The sequence below is a fragment of the Macrobrachium nipponense genome, chromosome 18, assembly GCF_015104395.2.
Source record: "Macrobrachium nipponense isolate FS-2020 chromosome 18, ASM1510439v2, whole genome shotgun sequence".
NCBI classification, from domain to species: Eukaryota; Metazoa; Arthropoda; class Malacostraca; order Decapoda; family Palaemonidae; genus Macrobrachium; species Macrobrachium nipponense.
The window spans coordinates 85,062,928-85,089,842 of record NC_087211.1 but is presented as its reverse complement, the minus strand read 5'-3'; the positions used below and the strand labels follow the sequence as shown (position 1 = coordinate 85,089,842).

At 36.2% G+C, this 26,915-nt stretch overlaps 1 protein-coding gene across 1 annotated transcript in view; it reads right to left on the bottom strand.

Annotated features, from left to right (window-relative positions):
- The window catches only part of LOC135196694 (nascent polypeptide-associated complex subunit alpha, muscle-specific form-like), a 39,824-nt gene extending 14,033 nt beyond the window's left edge, over positions 1-25,791 (bottom strand). Inside the window, exon 1 of the mRNA XM_064223526.1 lies at positions 25,578-25,791. Coding sequence (XP_064079596.1) covers positions 25,578-25,791 — 214 coding nt within the window. The remainder of the gene's footprint in view (positions 1-25,577) is intronic.
- Positions 25,792-26,915: the final 1,124 nt, after the last annotated feature.

The window sequence follows — 26,915 nt, the reverse complement described above, 5'->3', positions numbered from 1 at the left end:
CACAAAGTAACCATGACTGCCTAAAAGCTGTTATTTCACTACCCAAGAAATTTATGTTAAAAATTATGGAGACTGAAGAATCCCTAACTATCTAGTGGAAAATACTGAACTAATGAGAACACAGGTAAAAAATGTGTATCCTGAAATGAATTGCTAAGCTCCTTGGCAGCTGATGTTAACACTGCTGAGAAATTCAAGTGAAAACTTTGTTAAAACATTAACTATCGAACTAATGAAATATTTGAATGAGATATTTTGTTCAACAAAACAAAGGCTATGATTCCTGAAACCAACTGATTTTTTATGACTAATTTTAGACTGCTAATAATCTTATGTAAAAAAAAAACTTGAAATTTGACAGACAACTAATACTTCACAAGACAACTGAATGACCTACCTATCCAGACACACTGAGCTACTTTTGACTGATATCACACCGAAGCTAGATCCATGATCAAGCAAAACTATGTATCCATGTATCCTGAAACATACAGAACTACTTGATAGTAAATATTAAACGTATAAGGAATTTATCTAAAATAAAACGAAGTACGTATCTTAAAACTGATTGAACCTACAGTCATTTTAAACTGGCAAGAAATGGAAATAGAACTGTCCTGAAATGCGCTGAAGTACTTGACATGATAAACCTATGAATCTTGAGTAGCCAAGACTGTGTCCTGCAGTAACTGAGATACCACATAGCTATTGTTTAACTGGTAAGGAAATGAGTTATCAATATAGAGTATATTCTGAAACACTGAACTACTTACTAGCTAATTGAGAAATTATAGTGGAAAATAAACTATGTATCCTGAAATGTGCTGAACTAACTGACAACAGTTTTAGCAAGATAAATGCGAGTTCTGAAGCATACTGAGCTATATTTTTCCTGACAATAAACTTATAAAAAGTCTATGGTCAACGCACATTAGTTTAAATTAAACTGATATGAGCTTTAGGTATAAAATAATACTGGGCTAACTGATGACATTCAACTGAGAAGAAATAAAAATGGAAATATTTCTCTTGATGTAGGTCTTCCTTGAAGTCCAGTTTTCCGTTCATAGATATTTGTTGAATTGCGAGGCGATACAGTGGTCTAATCAGCTTGTCCCATATGCACTCTGCACACGATTTCCTGTAGAGATGAGGAAGAAGTTAATAACATCATATCACTTCGAGATCTTTAGGGTTACAAAGTATATTAAAAGATAATTCGTTATGACCACACTTCAAGCATCCTATACCTAGGCTCCTTTTACTAAACGGGGCACAGATGGGACGGGGTCTTTTTCAGACACTTAATGAGCGTCTGTAGCATTTTATGAACCACAATCTTAATTATATTAAATTTTTAACAGCTACTGTTCGAAATGAATTGATATGCAAAAGTGGAAGGCTTCTTAGTGTAAGTTCCTTTTAGCTAATCACACTAAAATGTTCATTATATTTTCCAGCATTACTATTAATTATTAATTATTAATTATTAATTATTAATTATTAATTATTAATTATTATTATTAATTATTAATTATTAATTATTAATTATTAATTATTAATTATTATTGGACTGAAGATGAACCAAGGGAAGGGTTCGAAAGCTTTTATTAAGTGTTTATAAATTATACACGAACTTTTAACATTATTATTGTTGTTCATAATCCCCAGAGAGAGAGAGAGAGAGAGAGAGAGAGAGAGATAGAGAGAGAGAGACCTGGGAAATAAATGAATCATTAGTCTGGCTTTAGTTAAATCGAACTTAAACCACAGCAGACGGATTCTCTCATCACTCTGCCGTGGTTTAAGTATTTGTTAGTCAATTGTCTCGACAAATAATACAAGAAAAGTGCGTCTTAAACTGACTTTTATATATTATATAAATAACTTCGAGAAATTCATCTCGATAAGTAATTTTTTAAACACTGATAATTGTTTTTCAGTTTTTAGAGTTCCCTCCTTCCCAACAGATGGCAGTGTTGTTAGTCCCTCGTAAGTGTCACAGTAGCGCTTCTAAATTCCTTCCTAACCCCCACCCCCACCCCCCTGCCCCCTACCCCACCCGAGCCGTTCCAGGAAAACTGGCTTCCTGAGCAGGAGAAAATATTCCTTTCAGTCTCTCTGTGTAGTTCGCGGTGTGTTTAAGAGTTTAGTCTAAAGAGGTGGAGGTTGAGTGGATAGGGTTTTGAGCGTTTTATTGTTATAGGAAACTTCATGTTAAATATGCCAATTGGGTAGAATTTTGAAGTATGTTTGTGATGGCTTTGGTTCTTATTCAAAGATGTTTTGCTTTCTTGTGGGGATGATTGATATTATCGGGAATTCAATTTAAACTTTCTGAAACCGTATGATAGTTATTCCATTTACGCACCTTTTTATGACAGGTGTACAGTAACGTTTAGATTAAACCAGCTAGTATTAAATTGTCAATTAGCAAGCTTATAGTATCAAGGGTATAGTCAGGTGTAGGTATAATATCTTGCATGTTTTCCCAAAGGTTTACTTTTGGCCACTTTAACTTCAATGTTTTCATGTACGGATTGATGTTGACGCTAAAGATGAATTGAAGGCTAAAGCGAGGTGCTCAAAACTCCTGGTAAGTCTTGGATACTTAAATTTTACCCCATAAAGTTAAGCTTGGTATTAGTTTATTTGAATTAATGTTAAACTTCGTAAAAACTATTTGAACGATATTATGGTATTTACTTTGCTGTAGTTATAAGCGCCGTTAATTTTTTTGCTGTTTTTTAGAAATTAATGAGACTTGTATTGGTTCATATTAAGCTTTGATTTGAAGTTTAGTTAATGGATCTTAGAATAGAGTATACACTTCAGACATTTTTTCTTTCCGTATACAATGGTTGGAAAGCATTAATGTTTATATTAAATGCTTTTTTCAGGCATAATTAAGATTAGATTTAGTTAAATGCTGTATAATTAAATCTAATTAATTAGTTTTAATAACTACTTTAAATTTAGACTATAGCTCTTAATCTACGTAGGGGTCTTCAGACTTCAATGTTCAACTTTAATGTATTATCAAATATGAATACTTAGAATTTAATACATTTTTAACAAGTGGTTAGTTTTTAATTTTGACATAATGTTTTAAACTTAATGGTGCTTGGTTTTATACGGTGATTTTGGGTTTTAATCGGTGGTATTAAACTTTATTTTATCCAGCGCACTTTTATTTTTTTTCTAATCTAGGCTATTGAATTTCTAATATTTAAGTCAGCCTCGCACTCCTTAATGAGTGAAAATTCTTTTTTCAGGTTGACTCTCGGGTCAGTTCTGGAAAAGAACTCTTCTAAATTGGAGCGATGGCTGTTTTAGAGACTTGTTTTTTTTTCCTATAAAAGGTAAGAACTTGACTATATTCGGTTTTTTTCCATCTGTCCTTCCGCCTGTGGTGTTTGCGTATGGTAACACTGCGTCCCGGGCTTTAGATAGTTACATTCCGCTTACATTCAACAACAATAATATCCTATTTCGAACATTAACGGTGTAATTTGCATACAGTAAATCATTAAAACACTTTTCAGTTGCAAATGTACCCAGATATCCTTTTATTTACCTAAAACTTACACATAGCGTAACTATTTAAAGCCCGGGACGCAGTGTTACCGTGCGGAAACACCACAGGAGGATGGACAGATGGAAAAAAAACCAGAGTATAGTCACTAATAAATTTAGGGTAAAGGTTTCAATTAAAAGTAACAATTCGGTGTGCTATGTAAGTGTAGATATATTAAAATTACTGCATTTTCAAGATTTTAAATTTCTTTCAAAGGTCCTAGTTTTAAGAATGGGACTATCTTATGTTAAAGAAGCTTTTTTACTTTAATAATGTAAGAGCTGTTAAGTTTCAATTTAAAGTTGAAAAGTGACATTGCTGTTTCTTTTCCTGACCGCTAAATTTTACCTAAACTTTAGAATTTGCCTAATTATGGAAAGTGAATGTTTAAATAGTGTTTTAAGTTACTGAATGTCATTAGTTTTTTCTGAACGCGCTAAGTTTTAGACAAAGTGTTTAGAAGAATGGTTTGTAGTGTAAGACTGTGTTAGTTTCGTTTTCTCTTTGTTATTGTTCAGTCTTTTTCTTTTGTAGTTTGGTTTGTATTTGCTTCTCTTTTAGTTTTGTTGTATAGGGTTATTCTTCGTCTACAATGCGTTGAGTTTGAAACTCTTGTAGGAACTTATTGTTATCTATTATAGAATAATTAAGGGTTTCTGGACGTCTTGCAGATTATTTGATTCATTTCATTCAATTTCTTTTCATTTAAATTCACTTTCTCTCAGGAGGGTTTTGGTTTGGATTCGTTTTATTGGATTCTGGGCAAGTTAAACCACGTTGTTTTTCTTAATTATTATTATAACTCACACAATTTCATTGTCCAATCACACACAAATTTACACAGGGTAACCGGAGTATCAATCGACAGTTTTGCACTCAGAGGTGAGTTCCTAACTAACTTTTCTGTCCTTTCCAAATGAGGTCTGAACCTCTTTCTGAATTTCAGACTCCTCCTCCTTTGCTACTGGAGAACTCTACTTTTTCATAATTGGTTACTCTTGAACGCCTACAGCTTCCAGTGCCACCCCAGGGCGAATCCTAGTGGTTGTTGTGATCCATCATAATCACCCACTTGATGTGCCAAAGTTCACACTCCCAGCTCATCACTTTTCTGTTGTGGTGAAGGCACTGGTTTTATGGTTCTCACTTTTTAAACATCCTATTTTGCGTTCAGTTTCTATCCCTCTCTCTACCTTTCCTTCGCCTTCATCTACCATAACTCTACTAGTAGATTTCCGTAGCTAATTTATTCCTTACATAATTATTTCTTCTGCCTTACATGCTTTACATTTTTAAGATTTTAAATTTCTTTCAAAGGTCCTTCTAGTTTTAAGAATGGGACTAGCTTATGTTAAAGAAGCTTTTTTTACTTTAATAATGTAAGAGCTGTTAAGTTTCAATTGAAAGTTGAAAAGTGTGACATTGCTGTTTCTTTTACTGACCGCTAAATTTTACCTAAAATTTAGAATTTGCCTAATTATGGAAAGTGAATGTTTAAATAGTTTAAAGTTACTGAACGTCATTAGTTTTTTCTGAACGCTAAGTTTTAGACAAAGTATTTAGAAGAATTGTTTGTAGTGTAAGACTGTTAATAAAAAATTGAAGGTTCTAAAATTACTGAATGTAATATTTGGTAGGTTTTTCCTGAATGTAAAGTTTTAGACCAAATATACATTAAAGAATTTTTAAGGTGTAAGACTAAATTAATATTTCGCAGGTTTTAACTGAATGCAGTTTTAGATAATTATTTCAGGAACTTTGGGAATTCTGGCCATTGTTTTTGGGTTTAGATTTTCTACTGCTTGGAATTTAGAACTTGAAAGGCTTGTGCGCGTAGTGCTGAAGATTTAATTTGGCATCTTGCAACTGATTTACTTAGTTTTGCTGGACTTTTATTCACTATATACTGTCCTTGAGGCCTAGATACTTCTCATGTGTAAAATTTCGAAATTTTAGTTAAGTATTTGCACTGAATGCTGCGACCGTAGTTATAAATTACTGTACCAAAAGTTGTTTTTTTTTACAAACTTTTGTTTATAATAAAACGGTATTGCTTGTATTGCTTAGCATCCTTTAAGTGTGTAGAGTAAGTGTTTTACAAAGTTTTAAAAAAATTTATTAGTTTTGTTTACCATAGATTTTATATTTCTTAGCATCCTGTAAGTGTGTATTTTATTTGCTAAGGTTTTTTTTATTTTATGTACTTTGAAAACGACAGAATTTGTCAAAGAAATCTCGCGTGAAAAAATGCTGTTTTAAACTTAAAATAGTCTCCATATTAAAATTTTAATTTGATGAGTATGCAATTATGTACTATTTTCTGGTTTTGACAGAAGATTGTAACAAATCTTCCAGTTTATATCACTATTGTATTTACTTTCTATGTATAGATTTTTTTAAAATTAATAACTAAATACTTTCTAACCGTTCTATTAGGTTTATTTTAATGTCTTTTTTAATTACCTGAAGATCTAATTTGTTTATATCACTATTGTATTTACTTTCTATGTATAGATTTTTTTAAAATTAATAACTAAATACTTTCTAACCGTTCTATTAGGTTTATTTTAATGTCTTTTTTAATTACCTGAAGATCTAATAAAATTTGTGTTCAGTTTGATTAATGGTGTGAAAAATATCTAAAACTAGTATTAAACGTGAGTGTAGGAGAAAATTAAGACTGCCTAGTTTAAGTATCAATACTCAGATCGTTCCAGATAGTTCCAGAGGGACTGTATAAAGGAAAAACAAAGGTCTGTCAAAACGCAGTAGGTCAAGATATCTAAACCTATGCAGAAACTGATTGAGATATAGATAAAACCTGAAGTGTGTATAAGTATCTTAAAACTGCTGTTAAGGTTATTAACTGTCAACATTTGATGCTAGGCTGAGTACTAGTTAATAGTACCTTTCCTTACGGGTGACAAAGGCAACCCATTTCACTTCTGACATTCATTTTATCACTAGTTTGTCACTCGTCTAGCTGGTCTTCGTGAACACCGCTTGAATTTGTGGAAAGCCATATTACAGTATATACTTCCTAAAACTTTGTGTGCCAGTGCTATTATTGAGGTTGATGCAAATTATCCTTTATAAATTAAGACTAGAAGAGACGTGGATTCCTGGAACTTTTCATACATATGTGTGGTCCATTTTTGAGGGAAATTGTCTCGAGGAAAACCTCTCCCACGGAATTCCTCCTTGAGGAAACTTTAAACCAGAAACAATTATTCCTCTTTAATGTGGTATCTCCAAAAGGACAATTTCTATTAGAATTTAAAGGATTCGCAAAGTTTACTGCGAATCCCAACTTTCGAGCTTTGTCCGATGTAACGTCAAAAGCGGAGAAACAGCGAGAAAAGTCAGAACTTTGCCGCGGTTTCTCCGCTTCTGACGTCACATCGAACAAAGTTCGTCGAGCAAAGCTCGGCCGTGTGGACGGGGCCTTAAAGAAACTAGAGAAATTTTCAGGCTTCTCTAAGTCATTTGCTAATTTTTGGATCGTAAATGACAACTTAATCCTTATGGGAATCGATTAAAGTCTTTAATGCATTCATTCTATTAAAGGTAGTTCGTCCTTTGCCCTTAATTGCATGTTTAACCCTCCATGAATATTTGAAATCCTGCCGCCTCTCTGGACAAGGAGCAGCAGCCATTGTTTGCTACCAGAACGAAGAACTTTGTCCCTTTGTTGAAAACTACAGGTTCCTCAAAAGTGGCCTTATCAAGTTTGTTATAGATTCAAAGAACTTCCTTACTAGTAATCATATATATCGATGCAGGATTTATACATAGTCTTCCTAAAACAAAATATGATAATTTCGTCTTCAAACTAAGTCATCCAGGGATTCCCACAGCACTCAATGGATGTCTCTAGCGAACGTACATAATCTTGAGAAAGCATCACTTGATAAAACTCTATCTTGTATTTGGTATTACTAGCACGTAGTGCCCTTTATTATTAATAGCAAGCAGAAATCTTTATAATATTTCTCTCTCTCTCTCTCTCTCTCTCTCTCTCTCTCTCTCTCTCTCTCTCTCTCTCTCTCTCTCTCGTATGCTCCATAGGCACGAATTTGTCCTGAAGTTGTGAGTAACATGAAGCGTAAAGTCTCTCTCTCTCTCTCTCTCTCTCTCTCTCTCTCTCTCTCTCTCTCTCTCTCTCTCTCTCTCTCGTATGCTCCATAGGCAACGATCCTGAAGTGAGTAACTAACGTAAAGTCTCTCCTCTCTCTCTCCCTCTCTCCTCTCTCTCTCTCTCTCTCTCTCTCTCTCTCTCTCTCGTATGCTCCATAGGCACGAATTTGTCCCGAAGTTGTGAGTAACATGAAACGTAAAGGCTTTGATTTCAAATTCTATTTTCGACGTCAACAGGAACCACAGATTTAAAGTTTAAGCTCTCAAAGAATAGTGAGGAGTTCGTTCGAAAGAAGTAACAGAGGGTAATAAAGGGGAAATACAGAAAGCGACAAATAAATGAATAAATAGATAAATTTAATGTGTTAAATCTGGTACTAGAAAATGTCAGACGTTCGGCACATTAGCTGTTCAGGCTAATAGGCTTATCCTATCTTTTCACCCTACAGTTATGCATCAATGCGTATTTGTGTTAATTTGATATATATAGTATGGTGTACAATTTATAAAGCCCCAGGGGTGAAGTCCTTAGGCATACACCCACCCCTATCAGACCCCCAGCAGATACAGTCTCTTTGGTGGATCTTCCGAAATAAATCAAGATTTTCTGACCCATTTTAATTTTATGATTAAAAAGCTGAATATTTACATATCTTAATCATTATTATATGGAATTTTGAAGAGCATTCCCATTCATTTTATTTATATCTTGTCTATATCCAGTCATTTAACTGTTCATAACATTTATTTTACTTAATACAGGAGGCGAAAATAATCTTTATAGAAATTCCTGAAAGTGAGCTTAAGTCTCACCAGCGAATGGGAAGTCGTTTATGAAGAGACTGCCGAAACCCAAAGATTTCCGCCAATGAAAGGAGGCGTTAGAAACATGGGTTATGGTGTAGGCTTCTGATTGGTCAAAGGAATTCCTCCTGTCCTCCCTTTGGCAGGCTCAGTGTAGTTCTAAACACGAACAGGAGTGGCCAGTGGACGTTTTTGCACAAATGCTCACGAGAGAAAGGAAAGGACTTTAGTAAAGAAGAAGGCATTTAAGGTTAGTTTTTCCAACATTCTTAGGGGATATTGTTGGTGCTGTAAGGCTTTGTATGCTTCGTGAACTATTATAATAATAATAATAATATCCTTTTTTTCGGCTCAGAACCATATACAATGAATATACAAAATACACAGTAACATACACAATTTAGATATATGAGACAACATGATAAGAAAAATGAGTAATCGGCACTTATCCACAAAATAGCTGAGGTAGCATAAAAGATAGTAATGATAATACTGGTAATAACTGTAATAATAATGGTGAGAAAAAAATGCATTGAGAGTTATAACAGTTAGTGCACAGATTATATAACTTAAATTTCAACTAGAGACCTTAGGTGGTTACAGTAGTCAGGTCCATAGGGCTAAATACGGAAATTGAATGTGAAAAAACTTTTAACTTGATAGAAATCACGGTAATAATGAAAAAATAGAATATCAGCAATAAATATAATAATGACAAAATCTGCAGATGACATCTTGCCAATACAGAGATTAAGTCCTTAGGGGACAAAGGCCTCATTTTCCCATCTTTCCCACAATTTAGATCTTCTTCTTGCTTCACTCCTTAGGATGCTTTGTATGATTGAGTTGCCGCTGTTTCTCACTCGGGTTACCAGACTGGACATTGTTCGCCTTACAATGATTTTTAAATTGTCCAGGTGGTTTTCTAAGAACATCTGTGTGGCGGAGTGGTAGCATGGAGTGTTTGGGAGGCGTCTCAGAATGTCACTGTGCACAACAGTGATGCGTCTCATGGGTCTCTCGGGTATAGTTCGTCCAGAGGGAATACCCATAGATACTGTAGCAGTACGAGCGGAAGAGCAGCAGTTTCACGTCTCGGTGACAGAAGGCAAACCTCCTTGCAATCATGTTGCCAGTTGCACATAGTTTACGACGCCTCTGTTCAATGTCTGCCGTATCTTTTAGGTCGTCGGTGATAATGTGACCCAAATACGGAAATTCGCGCACAAATTCCAGCCGATGGTTTCCGAAGAAAATTTGTGGTTCTGCAATATACTTAAGCGATCTCGGGAGCAGCGACATGCACTGGGTCTTGGTTTCGTTGTAGATTATATCAAATTCTTCTGCATATTGGCGGCAAGTGTCGACGAGTCGTTGGAGGCCATGCACTGATGGGGAAATCAGAACCATATCGTCGGCGTAACAGAGGTTGTTTATAGTTGTTTCATTGACAGTGCATCCGATTGGGAGTGAGTTCAGTTTGACATTCAAGGCATCTGTGTAAGTATTAAACAGGTATGGAGAGAGAATGCCCCCTTGCCGAAGCCCGTTTAGGGAGCCGAAGGTGTACGATAATACGTTACCCCATTTGACACAGAATTGCTGTTTGGAGAACCAGCAATGTAAAATGCCAATTAGATATAGGGGAGTGCCCCTTTTATGCAACTTCAGGAAGAGCTTCATGTAGTTTACTCTGCCAAATGCTTTTCTCACATCTACAAAACAAAGGAAAACAGGAGAGGCTGATGATAGGTAGTAGTTCAGCAATTCTTTCAGTATGTAGAAGCAGGTGTCGGTTGAGTGGTTTGCTTTAAACCCGAACTGGTTGTCAGTGGTGTGTAGAAAGGGGAGAAGTCTCACAAGAAGAACCGACTCAAGTATCTTCGATGCGATCGTTGTGATTGCAATTGGCCGGTAGTTGCCAGGGTCAGCTGCATCCTTTAGCTTGTTTTTGATTAATGGTATCAAGTGAACTAAGAGTAGGGAGTCTGGAAGAAACCGGTGAATTATGCACGCATTGAATAGGGCAGCTAGCAAAATGTAGAATATCGGATGGCAGAATTTGAAAGCCTCTGCGGGAAGACCATCACAGCCGGGCGCTTTATTATTAGGTATGCTGTTTATGGCGATTGGCGTTATACGGTCTACAAAATGAAATTGAATGTTGTCATTAAGGAGGTTATCTACATCCCTTCGGGAAGCTTGATCATTTATGCAATTCAGGATATTGTTGAAGTAATCGCCCCACATACTTGCGATAGCTTCGTCTCCTACTGCTTCCCCTATTCTCTGTGATAGCTTTTTAGTTTTGGGATTTAAGGACTGGATATCTTTCCAAAGACGAGGGTAATCACCAGATTCTAAGTTTCTAGATATTGCATCAGCTCTTAGTTGTTTTTCATTTAACCTGCAGTGCTTAAGAGCAAGTTTTAATTGCGCTCTCGCCTGCCTCATTAGTAATGCAGTGTCCTTCCCTCGGGCTACCATTTTGCCTCCACAGTAAAAACATTTCTCGTGAGTATGTATACAGATCTTTAACCAAGTCATTCCAACAAGGTATATTACGAGAATTACCTTGACGAAATCTATAGGCAGTCCTGCCCGAAGCAAGCATAGCGGAGATTATGTTCGAATAGAATTCACTCAGATCCTTCCTGTGGTGGTCATTTCTACATTTTGTGTTGGTACAAAGTAAGGCGGCAGCCGGTTGAACTATTGACCGCAACCTGGTTTCCGTGGTCGCCCTAAAGTATCTGGTTTTCTGTTGGTTTTTAAACTCCCAGTTAACCGCTGGTGGGCGGTCAGTTAGTGGGTTCACGGTAGGGAGGGATGGGGTACTGAATGCCACCTGTAATGGGATGTGATCGTAGCCCGTTGCAAGATCGTAGCGAATATTGCAGGTCATAATAGAATCATGAAGTTGTGAAGATGTGATGCAGTGGTCCAGCCAGGAGGTTGTAATTGCGTCCGCTCTATTATGTACATATGAATAGGAGTGGGGAGGGAGGAGCATTACATCGCTAATTTGGAGAGCATGATTTTGACAGAAGCGAGTAAGTTCATTATAAAATTGTTTTGTGGGGTGAGAATTAAGGTCCCCTATTATACAAATATGATCAGCAGGAGAATCTTGAATAATACTGTGTAACTCCCTAGGATCTTGCAGTAATGATCAAAATTATTGTTATTTTCCCATGGCATATAAACATTAATTATTAGGATTTTAGAGTTCCCTACTGGCTAGCGTGGAAATGTCCTTCGAAAGAAGGAGTGTTGTCGTCACAGAATCTGGAATTTTGCAGTTTTCAAAAATAGTTTGCAGACTGATAAGTCCTTCGGAGCTGGAAGACCACAGTGTCATTCTTCAAAATTGACTTGTATACGTTTTTAAAAATTGACTTTCCAAATTTGTGGTGGGGGTCCATAGCAGAACGTTAATCATAAGTGTAGTGAGATGCTAAAGGTGGTACTACATGACACCTGATGTGGATAACTGGACTGATTTTTTTTTTATTATTATTAAAACATCATAGAGAGACCACCTCTGACAGCCTTTGACGATCTCGGGCAATAGGGCAAGGAGGATCCAGCTAGCTCGATTTATTGCGCTAGCTCGATTTATTGCGCTCTAAATTCCAAACTTGTTAAAAAGGCAATATATTGTCTCAAAGCAATGTTTCAGATTTTGACGCACTGAAAGTGTCTTTGGTGAGAGAGAGAGAGAGAGAGAGAGAGAGAGAGAGAGAGAGAGAGAGAGATGCAAAAGCCAACTAAATTGATCCTAACCTAATCCCGGTCTGAATCGAGAGAATCCAGGATTTCTTCTTCAAATCCCAGACTAATGAAATATCAGGTGGGTGTGGCCGAGACTTGGAGCTGTCAAACTTGCAAACAGCTGATTTAAGATTGATTAGTAAGCTTTCCTTTCGATTCTGATAAAAGACACTGAGCTGTAGGAATGCAAAAGGGGTGCGCTCAACATGCTCTCGCACGCGTTTGCATACATGTGCATATGTCCCATTCCTGTCACCAAGTATCCACAGATCCTATCCACGGAGAAATTGAGGCGAAAATATGTTCAATATGTTGTTGTTACTATTCGGAAGATGAACCCTGTTCATATGGAACAAGCCCCATAGATCCTATTCTCGGAGAAATTGAAAATCAAGCGAAATTCCTTTGCTACCCAGAAATACTTTTTTTTATTACAATTATCAATTAATTATTTACAAAATTTTCATAATCATATCAATAATATTACATATTAAGTACATTAATTATATGAATTCAAATATTATTCACATACTTACTTGTGAAATGTTTTTCAAGTTCATATGCATTTGATATTACCCATTTTGTGTACTTTATTTTACATTTTAATATTGAAATTATTTGACTTGGTAACACCTCTTCTTTGCTGTACTACAAACAATTTGCATACTCAATAATAAGTATACTTATAGTTTTTTTCTTCTACCTTTCTTTATAATCGAAATCCAACATCAATACTTTTATTGGATACTGAACTTTTATATCACAAACTTCTTCAATAAAATTCTGGAACCACTTCCAAATATTTTTAACATATTTACAAAAACAGACAATATACAGATGATTTTCATTTTCAATACATTTATTGCAAAAATTATTATCAGCAATATTTAATATCTTCAGTCTTTCCTTAGTAGCCAAAGATTCATACAAAAATCTATACATAATACTTCTTTGAGAGGGATCAACGAATTTGCATACAAGGTTACTCCATATATTACCCCAGTTATGCAACGGGTATCTCTCAATTACAATGGGCTTATGGGTTGGCATCAAATACTGATAAATATTCTTACTTTTGACGTATGGAAAATTAGGCATTCTTAATAATTTCCTTACATTACCAATAATGACATTATAAAAAGGAGTAGCAACATTAGACATATTAAGGCAATCTTCTACAACCCACAACAAATTTATGCAAATACATGTGTAATATAAAGCTAATTTTCGTCCATAACTATCAAATAACATAATATTCAAGAATGTACTTGTTAAAATAGCGGCTGCTTTATAAAACACATTAATAACCCCAATACCACCTGTTTTTGGCAGATACAAGGAATCCCTTTTATTTGGTTGGTAAGTTCCACACCAAAAATACCGGAAAACAGATTGTTCTATCATTTTTGCTCTCTCTTTCCCTAATGGAAATACATGACACATGTATCAGACTTTACTTAAAATAAAATAATTTACAAGAATAGCCTTTTGATATAAAGACAAGTATCGAGTCGAAAGCATATTTATTTTTACCTTAACTTTATTGATTAAAGCATCCCAGTTTTCATCTACCATTTCGTATCATTGGTTATCAATATGCCTACTATGATATTCAGGGTCTCTGTAACACGGTTTTTTGGACTTTGCTCCTTGTCAAAGCATCGGATGTAGCTGAAAGTTGACATATGTATATTTTACAACCACACACAAATTTTGTCAGCATTATCAATAACCTAAACCCGATAGTTTTAATTTTTATAGAGTAAAAATGATCTAGCCGACGCCATGGCCAATGATTACGAGCCAAGAGTCGAAAAACATTCATTACGTAAGCAAGGTAAACACGCCTTTTGACGAAATGTTGCCCCGCCCATCCACCAGGCAGAAACTCCATCGGCTCTGAAACCCAAAGACTTTATGAATGGCGGAACGATACATAGATGTGGGTGGGGTATCAGTGGTAGCGTAGTAATACTACTGTAGCAGTAGTGCCGCAACAGTTTAGCAGTAATATACATGAATTAAACGTTTAGGCCAACTGCTGGGATCCTTGAGGATCATTTAGCACTTCTTACAACTACTCGAGAAATTAGTTTTTATAGACAGATGTTAAATTTTCTAATCCAACATGGTAGCCTTCAGTGTTATCCTAAATTATAACGAAGCGAAAGTGGGTGGAGCCTCATGAAGTCATCATTCTGAGGATAATTATTGGTGAGGTTTAAAGCCAATATACGGTACCGGCTGTTTTTTTTTTTTTCAGTAAATAGGTAGATAGCCAATAAATAAAAATTGCTTGACATTGGATATAGCAGTTTTCAAATCAAGCTTGTCTACTATGTTTTTGAAAATTACCAGCTATTCCCTACATATTGTCAATCTGCTTGTGACCTATAGAGTAGACTGTAATTTCTTAGGAAACCTATTTTGGGAGTAAGACTAATAATCGAAGTGTTTTTGTATTTAATAACATATTTTGTTGGTTTGTTCATTATGACAATTATCAGTGGAGAGGTTCCAGAGTTCATAAAGGTGTACTGCTTTGCTTGTATTTAAATTTGTATGTCATTGTTGCCAGAGGTTTAGCCTTCGTTACGTACAGCCAATCATCCATCGAGAAAGAGGGAAGAAATGCCGTCATAAGTTACGTAACGAGTGCGTTCGAAACCTTTTCTCTGAGTAAGTTGGCCCGTCTTCAAAAAACGTCACTTTTACATTATAAGTACCAAATTTACTCAACCTACGTAATGCAGAATACAGTCAAAATTTATGTGTAGATATAATATGTATTCTGAATAAGCGTTATATCTATGAAATGCATAGATTAAAAGTTATTGCGGAAAAACCGTGTTACAGAGGCCCTGAATCTCATAGTAATACCATACACTTATTTTTCTGTTGTATCCAATCAAGTGGCCATACATTTTTGTCCTTCCAATTACCTAAACCCATGACACAAGTCTTATCTGTATTTAGTTCTGCACCAGTAGCTAGCTCAAATTGCTTTATAATACTAAAAACTACTTTAATACTTCTTTCTTTACTAACAAAAACTGAGCTGTCATCAGCAAAACCTACAACAGAGCACTGGAACCATTAGGGAGGTTCACTGGCACAATTTCATTGCTTTGTTTAATTGTTCTGTATAAAGATTCTTGAAACAATATATATGCTATCATTGACATAGGACATCCTTGCCTTATGGATCTCTCAACAGGAAAAAAGCCGCTAACAATCCCATTTACACAAACTGCACTTAAGCATCCAGTATATAACATTCTAATTTTCATGGTAAACAACTCACTAAAACCTATCCGTGTCAGTGTTTTAAACATGAAACTCAAATTAACTTTATCAAAAGCCTTACTCCAATCCAGGTTAACTAGAGCACAATCCAAATTATTTTCATTTGCATAATAAGTTACATCCCTAATTAGAGTATTACATTTCACTATTGGTCTTCCCTTACCCGAACAAAACTGTTCTCGTGATAAATCTTTATGAAGAACACTTTTTAATCTATTAGCCAAAATTTTTGCCATGCATTTTTAATCCGTATTCAGTAAAGAAATAGGTCTCCAGTCTTTTAAACACAATAAATCACCACTTGTAGGTATTAATTTCAAGATACCTTATTTTGGCTTTTTCCTAATTCTATGTCTAAATTTATCGCAAACTTAATCATTTCAGAGAACTCTGACTTAATTACATTCCATGTCTTTAAATAGAATTCCAGAGGAAGACCATCTTGACCGGGAGTTCCGCCTTTATTCATCATCTTTAACGTATTTAATACCTCATCGACAGACCTTTCTACATAACATTTCATTGTCCTCATCAGTTATTGTGCTCCCTATACAATTAAGGAAACTATCTTGTAGCTGTTCATCATTTATCTTTGTGAACAGTTTTTCATAGTGATCCTTTACATGACAGACTATCGCCTCTGTGTTACCGAGCGTCACACCGCTTTCTAACCTCAGTTGCCTAATACTATTTCGCTTCCCTCTGAGTTTCTCTTTACCTAATAAATGTGCAGATAATCTCTCTCCTTTTATTCTCTCTTCAGTCCTTAACCTAATCTTTATACATCTTTTATTGATTCCATTCTATCTTTTATAGCCTTCATCTCTTCAAATTTATTTTAACCTACAGAGGCTTTACTTGATAAGTATTCAAGATAATTTGGCAAAAGTTTTAGAGTGCCATACTTCTCTTGTATAGCTTGTTTAGACAGTCTTATGAAAAACTCTTTTAATTTTGGTTTCACAAATGTATCCCACCATTCCATAATGATAGAGTATTTAATTCTTTCCTTTTTTAAAAAGTGCCATAATCTTGCAAATTTCTCCATGAAGTCGTCCCTCCCCAATAATGAAACATTTTACTTCCATATTCCTCTACCTATTTTACAACGATTATTAAGCAGAAATTCAGTTAATATCATATTATGGTCTGTTAAAGATAATGGAATATTTTTGCAATTATTAATATTACTATACAAATCAGTCACATACACAAGGTCAATTCTTGAAGCATAATTACCTAGAATGTACATAGTATATTCGGGAATATTGTTCTATGAAAACCAAGCGTCTTTCAATCCCAAATGCTATACTAAAGATTTAAGACCTTTTGATACAAGCCTCTCATTACCTGTACTAACATCTCTACCCGAAAGTACGCAATTAAAGTCACCAGCAAAAATCAAATTTGATATGTTGTTCCTTAAATAATACAAAATATCCACAGAGAACAAGTTCTCCCTCTCTCTCTTTTTACTTGAGCCTGATGGTGCGTATACATTCAATAAGGAGAGGTTTATATCATTATACCGTATCCTTGTAAATATGTTTCCAGTGTTATCCTTTTCACTGTTAATAACCGAAATATTTGACTTTTTATTAAACAGAAAACACGCACCACCTTTAAAGCTAGTAGGCATATTCATTACAACCTCAAAGTAGTCCTCTAAATATTTGATCCTATTCACATCTCTAATATTATGTTCTTGAAAGTATAATACTTCAATTTTATATTGATCAACTAACATCTTTACTTTCAACTGCTTATCAAGCTCATTTAAACCACAAATATTTAATGAAGCAGTGACTAAAGCTATTTTTAAGGATATGTTAAAATAAATACATACTAATTATTTACCTATTTTAGCCAGTTTAGAACATTTATTTTTACCATTACTATTATCATCATCCTCATGTTTGTGTTTACCAGAATTCTGATCACTAAGTAGACCATGATCTACTACATTATCAACAAACATATCCTGGCTTTCATTTAAGGGGTTTGACAACTCAGAAAAAACAAAACATTCTCCTTCGCTATTATTCCATACTTTTAAGTTTTTCTGTCCATTGTCCTTTTTAATGGTAATTTTTACACCTGAACTGTCGTTAACAGTAGCTTGCCATTTTTGTCGTACTAGTATTTGACATTTATCTCCGTTTCTATTCTTATTACTATTTTCTTTAGTTGTATTGCTGCCTTTCTTTCCACTCCCTATTAAGGTTTCCTCAGGAATTTTAGTATTCCTCATAGACTCAACATCCATGCCATTTTCACCCTCACCCTTTTCTTCTTTATGAACTTCTTTTTCCGCTGACATCTGCTCGTCTTCTTCACTGTTGACTATTTCTTAGGTTACGATTTGCATGTCTTCGTATTCCACCTTTCTTCCGTTTATAATTTCTTCATTGTGCACTTCTTCTCCTTCTGTTTCTACTTGCACTATTTCATCAGGAGATAACTGCAAAGGAGCACATATCTCGTCGCCACTGTCTTCACTCATTCGATAATCTTCATTCCCCTCCTCTAATCCTTTTTCCTTATCTATTTTTTTCCTTCTTGGTTTCCCTGAGTATTTCCTCTTGGACCTTTGTTAGCCGCACTTTTTGTGTACTATACATCGGTTTCATCTTCACTAATATCAATTCCTCTTTGGCTATCATTTACAACTTGTCCCACAATGTTATTTCCTTCTCTTGTTTGTTCTCTGTTATCAACATTATCCTTCTCTGATTTATTAAAATTTCTTTGCCTGCTTATGTCAGGAAAGTCATTTTCATTCCACATACTAGTTCCTTCCATAATATCGTTGTTACAATCTTTCACTAGATGGCCTTCTTGTCCGCATCTGTAACAGGTTCTTTTCTGCCCATTATATAATATACTTAAGTTAAAACCAGACACGCTTATCGGTGAAGGAATTTCATCTCTAATCTTCATCTTTATTGTCCGTATCCCATTCAGCAGGCGTTTGCTTCTTATTGAATCCACTTTTCCATACTTGCTCATAATGTTTATTATCAATTCATCAGACAATTCAAAGGGTGCATTCCTTATCGATACATATGTATACGAGGTACTTATATTCACAACTTTCACACTATCTACCTCACTTATCTTGATCTGCTTATCCTCAAATTGTCTTGCTATTTCCAAGAATTTGTTCTCTGAGCTGAACTTAACTACTACTTTATTCCTGCTCACATTCTGTACACCCAAGATGTCAGCAATATCAAGTTTCAATTCTCTGAATAACACAGTACATACATTTCCGATGGACATATAACCTCCCAGGAATTGTAAACCAATGGAGTCCTTTCTCCTTAAAAAGCTTGGAAACGAATCCGTGTTGTTTTAGTACTGTATCTCATAAAACAACAAAGAAAGGCTAAAGTACAGAGCGAATGTAAACACGGGATCCTGTGACGATGCCTTCTTCTTCTTCTCTCAAATGACATAAGTAGAGTAGAACAAGAGGAGAACCTTGGAGTCAGTATTACCAAGGACTTAAAATCTACAAAGCAGTACATAAAAGCTGAAAAGAAGGCACAGAAACTAGTGGGATACATAAAGAAGCAGTTCAAATACAGAAATAAGGAAACGGTGCTGCAGCTCTACACACCAATAGTTAGACCCCATCTATTAGAATATACAGTACAGTTTGGTCACCAACTCCAAGAAACGACATAAATAGATTAGAAGGAGTACAAGCAAGAGCCACAAAGTTAATTCCATCCATCAGGTAAAAAGGTTACCGAAGACGACTAGAGAGCCTGAACATGTATGGCTTAGAAACACGACGATTGCAAGGACAACTAATAGAAACATTTAAAATACTGAAATCCATTACAAAAGTAGACAGTAACCTATTTACATTAAACGAAAACCAGACAAGAAATAATGGATGGAAACTAGAACTGAAGAGATACAACACATCCCATTGTGGGAACTTCTTTACATACAAGATATATGACACGTGGAATAAACTGCCACCAGAAGTTGTAAACAGCAACAGTGTGGAAGAGTTTAAAAGGAAGATACACAAAATCATTAGGACACTGAATCAACAGTAAAATCTGCTCCTACAGATAAATGAGCTCACGATGTCTTCTCGGATGGACTGTTAACAAGTCTTTGAGACATCCTAATCCTTGTAACGCCTTGTAACTCTCTCTCTCTCTCTCTCTCTCTCTCTCTCTCTCTCTCTCTCTCTCTCTCCTCCCCGATCTGTACTAGTGCAAAGTTGAACAGCTTTCTGAATCATGAACAGCATTTGATTGTTTGGACACTATGACTTGGCACTGTAAGTAATAGATATAAATAATCAAAATAATGTCTGTATATTGATTTGAACAAAAACTCCTCCAATAAACGACGCGAGTGGAACAACTGAGTATTTCGTGTTTGCTTTCTTTCCCGTGTGGAACCGGAGACGAAATGGAGGACGATTAGAAAGTCAGTCAAATTGCCTAAATAAGATCGACTCTCTTTCTCTCTCTCTTTCCAGCATAGGTCTATTTTGAGCCACCCTAAGGTCATTCTAGCCCCACACAGGTACCGTGCCAGTCACCCTATGGTGGGAACTAGCCTCGCACAGGCCCCAGTGAGCCAGGAGATGATTTCAATTTTTAAAAAAGATAAAAAAAATAAAAAAAAGCCTCCCAAGAAGGGGCAGGTGGGAGGCTAGAAAGTAAATCCCCTAAAGGCTAATAATACCGAAATGCTCCCGTTTTTCTGTTGCGTCGCTTTCCACGACTAATCCCCCTTTAGATAGGACACGGAAGTAATTCTTTCTTCAGGGACTCTGAGAGACTGATTCTGTGGAGTGAATGAACAACCGATGGCGATTCTTCAGGGAAAGGAGGAGGAGGAGGAGGAGGAGACGAGGAGGAGGAACGTCAAAAGGCGCCTAAAATCGTTGCTAAGATCGAAAGACAGAAAGTCTGATGACCACGAAGAATAAAAAATGGGTCTTTTTCCTACATCAGTGAAAACGACAAACCAATCTTTAATAGATTAATGAGAGAGAGAAGGAGGAGGATCCTCAGGACACACACACACACACTCTCTAGATAGCGTAAAAAAAAAAAAACAATAGTTACTAAAAGAAAAAAGAAGCGGTTGTCGTTTGGGTAATCGTATAGAATACTATAGCTTCTTCCTATGGGGGGAGGTGAGGGGAGGGAAGGGGTGGTGTGGGAATATTCGCGTGAGGTGAAGAGGGGTATGGGGAGGTTAGTGAACGCGTGCTCCAACCCACCCCCCCCAACAATAAAACGATCCCCCCTACAAGGACCCCCTTCCAAACCGTAGTTGTAGGATCTTAAGGCTTCCAGACAAAAAGATCCCCTTATTTGTTAATATTTTATTATCAATGTTATTATTATCGTAACCATAGAGGTCCTCTTGTGGTTGAAGGTTTTTCCCTGGTTGGAATCAACCACAAATCCCACTTTACCTATTATGATGACAAGACATTGTAAATGGATGGATGGAAGGATGGCGTCATCACAAAAACGAATCAGCAGAAATTTCTCTTGTTCAGAGTTTCTCTCTGCTGTTTGAAGGTGCTGTTAAAAGATGCAGTTAAAACGCTGTTTGAAGGTGCTGTTAAAAGATGCTGTTAAAACGCTGTTTGAAGGTGCTGTTAAAAGATGCAGTTACGCTGTTTTGAGGTGCTGTTAAAAGATGCTGTTACAAAACGCTGTTTGAAGGTGCTGTTAAAAGATGCAAGTTAAAACCGCTGTTGAAGGTGATGTTAAAATGATCTTATTTGAAGGTGCTGTTAAAAAGGCATGAGTGCTGTTAAAAGATGCTGTTAAAACGCTGTTTGAAGGTGCTGTTAAAAGATGCAGTTAAAACCGCTGTTTGAAGGTGATGTTAAATGATCTTATTTGAAGGTGCTGTTAAAAAGGCCATTGAAAGGGCTGTTAAAAGATGCTGTTAAAACGCTGTTTGAAGGTGCTATTAAAAGATGCAGTTAAAACCGCTGTTTGAAGGTGATGTTAAATGATCTTATTTGAAGGTGCTGATAAAAAGGCCATTGAAAGTGCTGTTAAAAGATGCTGTTAAAACGCTGTTTGAAGGTGCTGTTAAAAGATGCAGTTAAAACCGCTGTTTGAAGGTGATGTTAAATGATCTTATTTGAAGGTGCTGTTAAAAAGGCCATTGAAAGTGCTGTTAAAAGATGCTGTTAAAACGCTGTTTGAAGGTGCTGTTAAAAGATGCAGTTAAAAGCGCTGTTTGAAGGTGGGGTTAAATAATCTTGTTTGAAGGTGCTGTTGAAAATGCAATTGAAAGTGCTGTTAACTGATGCTGTTAAAACGCTGTTTGAAGGTGATGTTAAAAGATGCAGTTAAAACCGTTGTTTGAAGGTGATGTTAAATGATCTAGTTTGAAGGTGCTGTTAAAAATGCCATTGAAAGACTGTTAGAAGATGCTGTTAAAACGCTGTTTGAAGGTGCTGTTAAAAATGCCATTGAAAGTGCTGTTAAAAGATGCTGTTAAAACGCTGTTTTGAAGCTTCTGGTTTAAAGATGCAGTTAAAACCGTGTTTGAAGGTGATGTGAAATGACTCTTGTTGAAGGTGCTGTTCCAAGGCCATTTGAAAGTGCGTTAAAAGATGCAGTTAAAACCACTGTTTGAAGGTGATGTTAAATGATCTTGTTTGAAGGTGCTGTTAAAAATGACATTGAAAGTGCTGTTAGAAGATGCTGTTAAAACGCTGTTTGAAGGTGCTGTTAAAAGATGCTGTTAAAACACTGTTTGAAGGTGCTGTTAAAAGATGCAGTTAAAACCGTTGTTTGAAGGTGATGTTAAATGATCTTGTTTGAAGGTGCTGTTAAAAATGCCATTGAAAGTGCTGTTAAAAGATGCTGTTAAAACGCTGTTTGAGGGTGCTTTTAAAAGATGCAGTTAAAACCGCTGTTTGAAGGTGCTGTTAAAAAAGGGCATTGAAAGTGCTGTTAAAAGATGCTGTTAAAACGCTGTTTGAAGGTGCTGATAAAATATGCAGTTAAAACTGCTGTTTGAAGGTGATGTTAAATGAGCTTGGTTGAAGGTGCTGTTAAAAAGGCCATTGAAAGTGCTGTTAAAAGATGCTGTTAAAACGCTGTTTGAAGGTGCTGTTAAAAGATGCAGTTAAAACCGCTGTTTGAAGGTGATGTTAAATGATCTTGTTTGAAGGTGCTGTTAAAAATGCCATTGAAAGTGCTGTTAGAAGATGCTGTTAAAACGCTGTTTGAAGGTGCTGTTAAAAGATGCAGTTAAAACCGCTGTTTGAAGGTGATGTTAAATGATCTAGTTTGAAGGTGCTGTTAAAAAGGCCATTGAAAGTGCTGTTAAAAGATGCTGTTAAAACGGCTGTTTGAAAGTGATGTTAAATGATATTGTTTGAAGGTGCTGTTAAAAATTACATTGAAAGTGCTGTTAGAAGATACTGTTAAAACGCTGTTTGAAGGTGCTGTTAGAACATGCTGTTAAAACGCTGTTTGAAGGTGCTGTTAAAAAATGCAGTTAAAACCGTTGTTTGAAGGTAATGTTAAATGATCTTGTTTGAAGGTGCAGTTAAAAATGCTATTGAAAGTGCTGTTAAAAGATGCTGTTAAAACGCTGTTTGGAGGTGCTGTTAAAAAACTGCTGTTAAAAATGCCATTGAAAGTGCTGTTAACTGATGCTGTTAAAACGCTGTTTGAAGGTGCTGTTAAAAGATGCAGTTAAAACCGCTGTTTGAAGGTGATGTTAAATGATCTTGTTTGAAGGTGCTGTTAAAAATGACATTGAAAGTGCTGTTAGAAGATGCTGTTAGAAGATGCTGTTAAAACGCTGTTTGAAGGTGCTGTTAAAAGATGCTGTTAAAACACTGTTTGAAGGTGCTGTTAAAAGATGCAGTTAAAACCGTCGTTTGAAGGTGATGTTAAATGATCTTGTTTGAAGGTGCAGTTAAAAATGCTATTGAAAGTGCTGTTAAAAGATGCTGTTAAAACGCTGTTTGGAGGTGCTGTTAAAAAACTGCTGATAAAAAGGCCATTGAAAGTGCTGTTAAAAGATGCTGTTAAAACGCTGTTTGAAGGTGCTGTTAAAAGATGCAGTTAAAACCGCTGTTTGAAGGTGATGTTAAATGATCTTGTTTGAAGGTGCTGTTAAAAATGCCATTGAAAGTGCTGTTAAAAGATGCTGTTAAAACGCTGTTTGAGGGTGCTTTTAAAAGATGCAGTTAAAACCGCTGTTTGAAGGTGCTGTTAAAAAAAGGCCATTGAAAGTGCTGTTAAAAGATGCTGTTAAAACGCTGTTTGAAGGTGCTGATAAAATATGCAGTTAAAACTGCTGTTTGAAGGTGATGTTAAATGATCTTGTTTGAAGGTGCTGTTAAAAAGGCTATTTGAAAAGTGCTGTGATGCTGTTAAAACGCTGTTTGAAGGTGCTGTTAAAAGATGCAGTTAAAACCGCTGTTTGAAGGTGATGTTAAATGATCTTGTTTGAAGGTGCTGTTAAAAATGCCATTGAAAGTGCTGTTAGAAGATTCTGTTAAAACGCTGTTTGAAGGTGCTGTTAAAAGATGCAGTTAAAACCGCTGTTTGAAGGTGATGTTAAATGATCTAGTTTGAAGGTGCTGTTAAAAAGGATATTGAAAGTGCTGTTAAAAGATGCTGTTAAAACGCTGTTTGAAGGTGATGTTAAAAGATGCAGTTAAAACCGGTGTTTGAAGGTGATGTTAAATGATCTTGTTTGAAGGTGCTGTTAAAAAGGCCATTGAAAGAACTGTTAAAAGATGCTGTTAAAACGCTGTTTGAAGGTGCTGTTAAAAGATGCAGTTAAAACCGCTGTTTGAAGGTGATGTTAAATGATCTTGTTTGAAGGTGCTTGCTGTTAAAAAGGCCATTGAAAGTGCTGTTAATAGATGCTGTTAAAACGCTGTTTGAAGGTGCTGTTAAAAATGCCATTGAAAGTGCTGTTAAAAGATGCTGTTAAAACGCTCTTTGAAGGTGCTGTTAAAAACTGCTGTTAAAGATGCTATTGAAAGTGCTAATAAAAGATGCTTTTAAACGCTGTTGAAAAGTGTTGTTAAAATGATGTTTGATTTTGCTGTTAAAAGATGCTGTTAAAACTGCTGTTTGAAGGTACGTTAAATAATCCTGTTTGAAAGTGCTGTTAATAACTGCTGTTAAAAATACCATTGAACGTGCTATTAAAATTATGTTTGAAGGTGCTGTTAAAAGATGCTGTAAAAACGCTGTTTGAAGGTGCCATTAAAAGATTCTGTCAAAAGCGCTGTTTGAAGGTGCTGTTAAAAGATGATGTTAAAAATATTGGAAGTGTTGTTAAAAAATGCTGGTAAAAATGTTGGAAGTGCTGTTAAAACGGTCTTGGAAGTGCTGTTACAACGCTGTTGTAAATGCTGTTAAAACGCTGTTTGAAAGTGCTGTTAAAACATGCTGTTAAAATCGCTTTTCGAAAATATGGGGTTAGGGTATGGGTGAGTTGGGGGGGGGGGGATGAGCTTAAAAATCCAACCCCTTTTTGAAGGTGTTGCTGACTATACTTATATGAATAAATAAATAAATGACTTTATAATTCGATGAAACTGCATCCTAATCTCTCTTTCTCTCTCTCTCTCTCTCTCTCTCTCTCTCTCTCTCTCTCATGGTTGCATATATATATATATATATATATATATATATATATATATATATATATATATATATATATATGTATATATATATATATATATATATAATATATACACACATATATGTATATGTATATGACTATGGTATATGTATGTATGTATGTATGTGCTTGAACTCAAGAATTTTACGCTTCCCTCATCAAATAAGCTTAAAAGCCCCTTTTTTTCTTTCATTCTTAAATCTTTAAAATAAATTTTTTCTTTTATAATCATCTGTGACTGAAATAGTATAAAACTTTCTAGCTGACTTTTCAGTTCCTCTCCCGACGGAGACATTATTTATTGACTTACCTTTCAAGTCGTCTCCCTTTGCATGGTTTCTGCTGAAGCCGCCGAAGTCTTCAAGAGGAGCCTTCAGTCGCTCCAAGTCCTTCCGAAAGGAGGCTCCGCCAGGAATCTGAAAAAAAACGCATCGAAGCCGAAATGAGGTTCTGCGGAATCCCTGGAGCTCCAGTAGCATTTTCCAATTCTGACGTTTTGATCGGGTGGGAAGAAAGTCAACCATGTTTGCCCTTGGTAAATTTAACTTTGTGAAAAACGCAATGGCTCTGATCCCTACTGGATCAGTGGTACAACCTATTGTAAATGGAATCCGAATCCTCGGATTGTTTATTGGTAACAACGCAGCATCTCTTGTTCTGGGAGGAATTCTTGGCCGCGCTCATCAGTGCATTGGAGGCCAGAAGGCTCTCCAGATTGCTCAAGATGCTGCTGCAACTGCCCGGATGGACGCTGAAGACGACCTTTTCTACGCCACCGAGATGATCTCTCTCCTAAAGGAAGACTGGATGGATGCTCGGGAGGAGAACATTTTCCTCCTGGAAGAGATCGAAGACTTGAATTTGAACGAAGCGGCTCTGATCACGACAAATGAAGATTTGCTGGACCAGTTAATGGAAGAGAAGCATAACGCTGAAGGGATTCGTAAAGAATGCGACTCTGCTGAAGAGGTGAATGAACACCTGAGGCAGCAAATAGAAGAGTTGCAGAAAGCATTAACACAGAAGGAAAAGGAAGCAGAAAATCTGCATGAAGAACTCGCATGCAGAGAGAAAGAATGTGAGCAGAACCGGGAAAAAGCGGAGGAACTGCAAAAACAGGCTGAAGACAACGATTTCTACTGTGGCTACCTCGAGCAGAAAGTAAAAGCCCACGAAGCAGAGAGAAAGAAGCTGACCCAGGCGGCCACAGAACACGAGGAGAGATTACGAGCCTCACTGCGAGAACCAGTCTCTGTTCTCGCAAGAAATCGTAATCCAGAGAAAAATCCCGGTCGTGAGATGCAGGAGACTCAAGGTCTGAAGAAGGAGGTCAATATTATGGAAGCCAGAGTTCAGTCGCTTCCGAAGAACAATGAAGATGAAAAGCCTAAGAATGATGCCTCGGCTGAAGAGAACAAAGCAAAAGGAAACAAGTTCTACAAGCTTGGACGCCTGGAAGAAGCTTGTGAATGTTTCCTCAGAGTGCTGAATGTGGCCGAAGACCAAGCGGACTACAGGCTGAGACTGGGATTGTGTCTCTTGTTGCTTGGCAGACACAGCGAAGCTATGGTCCAGCTTGAAGGATTAGATGGTCGAGAAGATTTGGTTGCAGCCGCCAAAACCCTCCAAAGAATGCAACGTCACGGCT